The following is a 9,832-nucleotide window of genomic DNA, read 5'->3' as shown; positions in this document are numbered from 1 at the left end:
GTGTCTATGACCTGCTCCTCATCTATCTGACATTAGGCCTTCTATCATGTATTAGTTGATTTACCTAAAAGAAATGGGCCATTGATTCGGAGTAGTTGGACCAAAATTCTTTTAAATTCCACATCCAGATAAGTACTGCTTGATATAAATTAAAAACAAACTTGTAGGTCACAGCTTTACGGAAGGACAATTGTGAACCGATACTGATAGGTAAATGATGCGGTTTTGTTATAAAGATTTTACACATATTATTCACCATTTCTTATGGATGAAAGGGCTGAAAATAACAGCTTTTTTGTAAAAAGTTTCAGTATGGAAGGTTCATTATAATACTGTATACGGCATATTAAGCGCTCCAATAAACACCCACTAACCAACTGTACTAAGCTTAAATACTTACGTATCAGTCCCAAGTTTCTTGTGTACATTACAGACTTTGCTTATTATGATGTATACAGTGTGTATATACCCCATTGTTTGTATTTTATTAATTGTTTTATAATAGGAGGGTGTGTACATATATGCATCAACTGTTTATGAGTTTCACATTTGTTTTGTGTCATGTTAAGAATGTGGCTATGTTTATGAAGGATTAAAGTGCTATCTTTGTTCACTCCTACATCAAAGTGCCATCATGGATTCCTGGTGACAGATATTTATGTGATAGGAAAGATGTAATGTGATCACAAAGTGATTCTTAATGTTCGTTTCCATTGTCTGATAATGTGATTGTGATGTCATAGCATTATGATTGTGTATCATTGTGTGTTAGGAATGATTTCATATGTACAGTCAAGTCTTGTTAATCCGACACTTGTTAATCCGACAATCGGCTTTATCCAAAACTAATGATGGGAACTGATTAAATCGGTGCTCTTTAGACCCGTAAATCCGACACACCTAATTTGCAACAAATTACTTAAATCACTCATTAATCAGTCTCGTTAATCCGACATGATGATCAGCGTTATCCGTGGTCATCTGCCTGCGAGTAAACAGCCCAGGTTTTGATGCAAGACTAGACGGCTGGTAGCTGCATATTACAACGGCTGCAGAGATAAACATGCTTAACAAGCAATAAATGCTTTAAATCAGAGGACATCCCATTACAGGTCACGTCAGAACGACCTTTCACAAACTTTGACCGACCAATGAAATGACAAACATATAGTCGACATAAGCCACTAAGAAAGCAGGCAAGGATGTTCTCTGGTCTGTATTTAGAATATTTAACTTTTTCTATGATAGGTATTTCTCATTATTATCTCATTTCTTTTATTAAATACTAAAATAAAATGAACATTGAAAATCACAGGGGTTGGGTGTATTTTATTGAGCAACCCCAGGAAAATAGGATGCTTTTAGGTTTTGTGGCCATATTGCCATCACTGCCACGACACCTGTGCTTGGACATCTAAGACTTGTTTTGTTTTTTACACATTGACCTGCCATATCAAAGGTCAAGGTCTCCTTCAAGGTCATAGCTTGAAGAACAGTCCATCTAAATTCAAGAAGAATTTACTGTCGGTGCCATTGAAACATTTAAGGTCATTAACAAAACTTGATTATTTACAGGCTGGAATATTTATTTGCTGGAATGCTGAGTATGGCGTTGAACTCATTTGCTGGTGTGTCTCAATGCTGGTGGCTAAGATGATTGTGTGTCAAGACTTTCTTCTTGCACAGGTCACGGCCACAGACTACATTATCAGTAGTTCGTCTACACCACTTTCTTGAGATTTGGCATAATATAAATAACTTCTATATTGACACATCTCTTTGTGTTTCATTGCAGTTTTGTGTTTGTTTTATTTGTTGCTTTAGGCCATAATCAAATTTTATTACTCATCCGTGAGGTCATTCGTTTGATGACAATATGTATGTATTAAACAGTGTTTAATAGACACTTCAAACACACATTCTAACACCAGATATGCACAAACACATGCATGTCGAGTTTTTGCAGTTGCCCTTGAAGACAGAATGTAGTATCTTGAATGAAACCCCAAATCACCACAACTCAAAGGAGCGACCATGCTTGTCGTAAAAGGCGACCGGGATCGGGTGGTCAGGCTCGCTGACTTGGTTGATGCATTGCGATTGATGTTCATGATGTCAATCACTGTATTGTCTGGTCCAGACTCGATTATTTCCAGACCGCTGTCATAAAGCTGGAATATTGCCGAATGCGGGGTAAAACAACCAATCAACCAACCTCAAAGGCAACTTCTGAAACTCGGGACTGTAGCCCTGGCAAGATGTATTCAGATACACGTATAAAATGATCTGAAGTTTTATCTTTTGTTAAAACATATGAAAGTCAGAACGAATAGTCAGAAAGAAATGTGAACATCAGTGACTTGTAGTTTAACCACAGAGTTTCAGATAGGTGAGGTGAAATAGGGTTAAACGTCGCGTCCAAGATTATTGCACTTATATAGCGACGTGTGCATGCACGTGCATGTGTGTTTGTGTGGCTGCTTGTACTAGTCCTACTGATGCCGATTTATAGTGCTAGCTCACTGAGATACCATGCCGCAGTTTACCATGAATACCCCACTCACACACAGTATACTGACTCCGAGCAGACCAGTCCTTGTTTTGGTCCCTTAATGCCGAGCGTCAGACAGGGTAACAACAAGTACCATCTTTTAACGTCTTTTGGTATGACGCGGTCGGGGATCGAACCCTGGACCTTCCGCTCTCCGGACGCTCTACCATTAGACCACGGAGGCGGTCCCGGTGTTTCAGATAATTTTTGTCAGTAAACAATATATCACCTGACTTACCATGGGTCCCGTTAGTCCTGTGGGTACCTGGGTCCTACTCAGTACCCATCTGACCTGAGTACCCAAGTTTCCTGTCCAGCCCTAATATATAGTGATGTGTGTGTATTTGTGTGTGTGTGTGTGTCTGTGCTGAATATTGCCTACTGATATACCAGTCCTTAATACCAAGCACCATGCAGTTATCTCCCTTGCCTGGGAAGATTTGTAGTGATATACAACACAAGAATTCTGAGATTTCACATTTTATTTACTAACATTTTTCTTGGGATACTAGTATATGTATATATATTTATATATAAATACAGAGGTTTGAATATCACATGGTTCATAGTAGGGACAGAGGACAACGTAGTAATGCTTCACTCTCAACACGCCGACAATCTGCAACACCCCCCACACAATGAACACCATCTAACACATCTCGTACCACACAATACCAGACTGACGAGTTACTCCTAACACCAGATCTTACAACACTGAGCCACAAATAACCCCCGACAATGTTTCACTAAACATCAAACATTTTCTGGTTTCAAACTCTGGGGTGAGTCTATGGATACCACTTGTATTTTTGAACTCATTTTCTTATAAGCCTATCCAAATACTGCAAGTACAGATATAAAAAATGGCATCAATAGGCCGGCAATATCTTTTAGTTTTCTAAAACCGTTAGGTTAAAATGGAAATTACTATTGTTATTAGTTGGCAGTTAAAAAAGGTACATACTATTTGTATTACGACATATAATCTTGGGTACAAAATACAACTTAACTTTTAGTTATGTGTTGCTGGGCACATCAAGGACTTGCAGGCACTGTTTCAAGAAATCTCACAGCTATGACTGTTATAATCAATGGTAAAGTGTTCGAGTTCATAGCACTACAGTCATTGTGAAACAGGCCATAGGTACTCACTTTCATAGTAACCGATATTAACCATTAATAATAAATATATAATAAAACATTCCTACATGCATACTGTACATGTTGCTGACTCATGAGAAATATAAAAAATATTGCTTTCATCTTGTATAATTCTAAAAATGCTTTTTGGTGTAATGATATTGAAAATAATGAACATACACTCGAAACTAGGATTTGCAGCGAATATTGCCTTGTGCTGCTCGAAGACTTGGAAGTTTCTCAGTTGGGATTTTGATATACAAATTCACTGGATGTTGTGTTGGCAAGACTTGTGTTAATATTGGGAAATTTACAGGGTATATCATATAAATGTCAGTTCTTGAGATAAATTTCCAAGTAAAATGTCTTGATTCTCATGACTGTTGATGTTAAGGTTCAAATATTTATTTCAATCGTGTTTTGTTAAAGGAAACCAGCATGAGTTCCATACAAAAGAGCACCAAGGTAAAAAAACAAGCCCACCATGTACTCATGGAGAACACCTGATTCTTTCATATTAACTATAGTAGCAGACATTAGCTAGTATTTCTATTTTTTTTAAAACAACAGAAAAAGTCCCTCTTTGCACATTTTAAAAAAAAGTGAGTGAGTTGGGTTTAACGCTGCTTTTAACATTATTCCAGTTATATCACGGTGTGTCAGCTTAATGTGGGAGGAAAGCCCGAAGTGATGTAGGTCTCAGACATTTACCACTTCGGTGAAACCCACTAGCATGGGTCGGGTGCTGACAAACCAAGAAACATAATTGGGTCAAACCGGGATTCGAACCCACAATCATAGGTTTCTGGCGTGCCCAAGGGACGCAACTCTGCAGAGCGAATCGCGGCGCCTAAGACGACTGGGCTACCCGTGCCCCACCCCACCCCACCCCACCCCCAACAAAGTCATGAGAAACAGGTGTTTGTGTCCATCTGTTGGAATTACAAAATGTCTAAGAATTGGAATGAGTATGGTTTAACACAGCTTTTAGCAATATTCCAGCAATATCACGACGGGAGACACCAGAAATGGGCTTGACACATTGTACCCATGTGGGGAATCAAACCCGGAGCTACGGCATGACGAGCGACCACTTTAACCACTAGAATACCCCACCACATACAGGTGAAACTGTGATGGGAATAAAAATATCTTGCTGACCCCCAAAACATTCCCCCACCACACCCCCTCCCCTATAATAAACAACCAGTCAGATGTCATGGACTTGTTCACAACAATACAGTATCGAAAGTAAAACTAAATTCTTATCAAACATGTTTCAGCAGTATTCGGATGATATTTGTAGTACGAGCACATCAGATTCTACACATTGACCTACATCGTAGAAGTGGAGAAGTCAGTATCCTTTTCTCGGTCAGTGAGATTATACGTATCTTTCAACAGCTCTTAAAACACCAGCATGATTCTCCTACAGAAAAGCCAGTCCGGGCTTAAAAATGCCAACCTTCTTGTGCTCTAGAAGTGCTCATATATTCCTTGGTTGGTGTTACTTATTCTCTCATTTACAGATAATCTTGGTTTTACGAACTGAAGTTTCAGATAATATCAATATTATCATATCTAAAACGATTAAAACCAAATAAACTGATCAGCTTTTGATAAGGATAATCAGATATGTCATTCTTTTTAAATGTACACTTGACATATTATGAAAACCGGTCTTATGTATTATGAAAAGATTAAATATCCCTATCAGAAGTGGAGCAGATAATAAACCCCACGGAATAGCATGGTCTCCAACTGTATAAAATGTAGTTCCAAATTTGGTAGTTTTATCCCGGTTTGACGTCCTCTCAAAAATGATACAAGCATTCTAGAACCTTAAAAAGCAAATTTTTAAATACGAACTGACCATTACTTCAAAAACGTATCGGCTGGTCTAAGGATTCCTCCCTACAGTCCTGCTTCTGTGTAGTGTGGTCCTAATGTTACAACGAAGATGTCATGTTCCACGAACACACGCTGATACAACATGGAGTCTACGTAATCCTCGTGTCGTTGTTTTGATCAGGGCTTCGTTGCATTGTTGAGGCTGTGTAACCAAGTAGTCCTAGAGATGGGAGCCATTTATTTCATATAGAGGTCCATACATTTTTGACAAAGTGAGTATGGTTTAAGACGCTTTTAGCAATATTCCAGGAATATCAAGGGGTGGGGGACACCAGAAATGGGCTTCAGACATTGTACCCATGTTGGGGAATCGAACCTGGGTCTTTGGCATTACGAGAGAACACTTTAACCAATAGGCTACCCTGCCCCCCCCCCAAAAAAAATTCAGCCTTTTTGGTCTTAGAAACAAACATTAGTGAGTATGGTTTTATACCTCTTTTATATATAGTCCAGCAATATCACGACAGGGGAGACCAGAAATAGGCTTTACACATTGTACCCATGTTGGGAATTGAACCCAGGTCTTTGGTGTGACAAGCGAACACTTTAACCACTAGGCTACCCCACCGCCCCAAAACAAACTTAAATGGACCTCTGGTGAAATAAATTGCTCTGATCTCGTGGACTAGGGTGCTTGCAACACCTTTATTGTGAAGAGGCAACATTGGAAGGGCAATGGTGGAAACATCCTACATCTGAGTACATCTAGTGGCTCTGATCCAAGGGCATTTGTTATTTGGGCCACGTGTAGTACAAATATATCCCCATCAAATAAACAAAGGTGCAGCTGCATGTGTCTTGAGTTCGACAACAGATGCCTGGGACAAGGCAAGTGAATAGTGTGGTTTGCACGATCTGTTCACCATATACACTGTGCTTCTTGTGGAGGTATTTGGCTGTGCTCTCAGACAGATAGAGGACTCCTGACAGTACTTTACAGGGATATGCGAGAACAATCAGTATCAGCTTCATCTTCAGGCCACTGTCCCATGGCAGGAGCCCTGCTCGGCAGCCCCAGGCAACAAACGCTGCCTTTTATCTGCAAATGATGTGAGTGGCAGTTGCTACAGGTGGAGCAGGACATGCTTACCTTTTCGCAAACACCTGGTGTCATCACTGATTTTAAGTGATACATTCATATAATTTTCACACCATTTTGCCTTTCACGCCCAATGAAATCTTTTCTGGTAGATCATTGAATCTGGTTATTCTCTAGTGTTGACATTATTAGTTGTATTTGTTCTGTCAGCTGTGACTTTGAATCCCAATAAAGTACCACTGTCGTCTATTGCATAGGACAACCAGTCATCACTTAATCAGGCGCTTATTGAAACAATTTTCATCTTGCTCCTCTGCAACTTGTCCAGTCATTCCAGGTAACATTTTGAGAGCAATCATGGCACCTTCCTTCAGTAGGGCTAGCTAACACTATCCACACAATATCTTCCCTCCAGGCAATCATGGCACCGAACAAAACCAATCTCTTGTTCTGTCAATGCACTTCATTCAACAATCCCCGCCAGCTCACAGTTGCTGAGCATCCACCTTGCACTGCGTGTTCAAACAGTTCCAGCTGAGCGCCATGGTCACCCAGGACAGAGCACCTGTTGATCTGGATGATGATGTTCCCGATGAAAACTTGTCCCGAAAACACATTTCCGGATTAAAATTTCTTTCTGACAGAGTAATGTCCTGTGTATGTAGATTTTTCTTACAGAATCGTCCTGGAAACAGGGATTCCAGTCTGACAGGTTTCACAGTTTTTGCCTTGGGTAACACAGTTTGTTCTCCAGAGGTCTCTGTCCAAAGCCCCTCTGTCAACATCTTGGTAATGGTGAAGATGTCTTGAGATCATATTCCCAAGTAAAGCTAATCACAACATTCCTGCCATTGCCAGTACAATCTAGTATTCATTCTAGCTAGTACAGGTACAATCCAGTATTGATTCCAGCTAATACCGGTTCAAACCAGTAATCACTCTAGCTTTGATCAGTCTAATCCAGAATTCATTCCAGCGTTCCTGGTTTTTAAGAAATATTTCCAGAAATTCGGGATTATTAATACAGCATGAGACTTCACCAAAGTGGAGAAGTGTATTGCTATAATACTGGTGTTTTCCAGTATCATTTCATTACTACTAATACTGGTGGTGTGCAGTATTTGGCAGCTGTTTGTACCACTGATTGTACCACCTGGTGTACCACTGCTGTGTCCTTGACCCTATATTGTATCACTTTCTTGTATAACCATGTCCCATGGATGACACGCTACCTTGTTATACACTGAGCACTTTGTCTAGTTCTGTGTACAGGAGATATGTACATATGTACAATGTTTCTGGCTATGTATACGTCTATGTACAACGTCTCACTCCGACTGCTATACCTCCCTGAAACAAACAGTCATCACAATAAGAGTCTGATCATGTAATGGTAAAAGGAATATGATTGTGACTGAAGCGCTTGATTTAAAAACATGAATGGTCTAATGATGCCTCTACATTGGAGTTAAGATATGATTACACTTACGATGCCTCTTCATTGGAGTTAAGATATGATTATGCTTACGATGCCTCAACGTTGGAGTTAAGATATGATTACACTTACGATGCCTCAACGTTGGAGTTAAGATATGATTATACTGACGATACCTCAACGTTGGAGTTAAGATATGATTACACTTACGATGCCTCTTCATTGGAGTTAAGATATGATTACACTTACGATGCCTCAACACTGTTGTTAAAGTTATGATTATACTGACGATGCCTCAGACATTGGAGTTAAGATATGAATACACTTTCGATGCCTCTACACTGGAGTTAAGATATGGTAACACTTACGATGCCTCAACGTTGGAGTTAAGAAGTAGGTGCATTTTCTTCATCCTGAGTATCTGCGCGTGTGACAGCTTCTTCTTGTTGCTGTCCACCATGGGTAGTTCCACGGATGTAATCCCGCCTTCCTGGTCACTCGTCTTCAGATCCTGCATTAACGCCATGATGTCTGATGTTGACTTGGACTTGAAATTTTTGGTCTCGGGCGTAAGTTCTGCAGGCATGTCATCCCGCTCTATACTCAACATCGACACATCATGGTCACTCGTATGAATATACGTTTCCTCACTGATCTCACTCTCTGGGTTCAAATGTAACGACCCTGACGAACTAAAACCACTAGAGCTTGGAATACTCCTCAGAGAATCTGACGCGTGGAGCGGGTCCTGTAGATTCCGCTCCTCCAGACGCAAGTCTTTACACCCTAGTTCTTTTGACCCTAAGTTCCAGGAAAGTCTTTTATGTATACTATTATCCCGATCTTTGTTCTTCTGAAGTTCCTGTACAGAATCTACAGTGTAGTAACGTTTTTCGTTCCTCGAAACCCTTCGAGGGTTCCGTTTCTCTTTGCTGTCTTCTTCCTTAAGATCGTCAATATTTGAATCGTCCCGAGAGACTGAGTTAAGTGAGGGAGAAATCTGCAGGTCTTGGCGCCCATCCATGATGTTAGGCACGGAGAGACAAGTCGACACCGGTCTGTGTTTCTTCTTTGTGACTGGCGACGAGTCGGGGGAGGAGGAGGATGTGGCTAACTCGCTTGACTTTGGACTAGTGTGGTTAACGAGCGTACCCATTGATCCTGTTCTCCCGACATCCTGTAAGCTCAGATGTGCTGCGATACCATTGGGCTTCTTTGGCGATGATGGTGATGCATAGTTTTGTGTGGTGAGATTGGGGACAAAGTTGCCCTCGGCAGACTCTATACTCCCACTGCGCTCCATTGAGATGAGGTCAGGTTTTGGGAGGGGGCTGAGAGGCGTGTAAATGACCTCCTCTTTGACCTGGCTGACCTTGGATTGGGCCTTCTGCTGATCCTTCATCAGAGTTTCGGAATATGTTTCCTAGAAAATACATCAGTTACGTCTTACATGCATCAAAGTCAGTAACAAAGTGTGCATAGTCAGAAAAAAATGCAAACATGCGCAACTTACGATTCACTTGCAAATCCAGTGAATCGTACCGTATCCCTTCATGAACTGAATTTGTTATTCGTGGTCACTAGAATTGAATATTTACAAAAAAAATATTTAAAAGAGTGTTTTTTACTTGAAGTTGTCTGTTCTTTATAAAAGCAAGATATGGAAAATGGAATATATACCATGCAGTAGTCTGCCCTGTAGGTCATCTACAACTCAAGCCCAGTAAAACGACTGATTGTCCGTAACGTTCATCAA

General features: G+C 40.4%; 1 protein-coding gene across 6 annotated transcripts in view; it reads right to left on the bottom strand.

Moving 5' to 3' along the window:
* Window positions 1-4,580: 4,580 nt before the first annotated feature.
* The window catches only part of LOC124139068 (pleckstrin homology domain-containing family G member 5-like), a 242,894-nt gene continuing 237,642 nt past the window's right edge, over window positions 4,581-9,832 (bottom strand). For all 6 annotated transcript variants that reach the window (XM_048394169.1, XM_048394167.1, XM_048394168.1 and 3 more), the window contains 2 exons: window positions 8,445-9,499; window positions 4,581-7,991 (listed from right to left, as the gene is read on the bottom strand). In XM_048394169.1, the coding sequence (XP_048250126.1) occupies window positions 7,982-7,991; window positions 8,445-9,499 (1,065 nt within the window). In that variant the 3' untranslated portion in view covers window positions 4,581-7,981. The remainder of the gene's footprint in view (window positions 7,992-8,444; window positions 9,500-9,832) is intronic.

Source organism: Haliotis rufescens, unplaced genomic scaffold, assembly GCF_023055435.1.
Source record: "Haliotis rufescens isolate VD_foot unplaced genomic scaffold, xgHalRufe1.0.p SCAF_13, whole genome shotgun sequence".
Lineage (NCBI taxonomy): Eukaryota > Metazoa > Mollusca > Gastropoda > Lepetellida > Haliotidae > Haliotis > Haliotis rufescens.
This window is presented reverse-complemented; position numbering and strand designations above follow the sequence as displayed.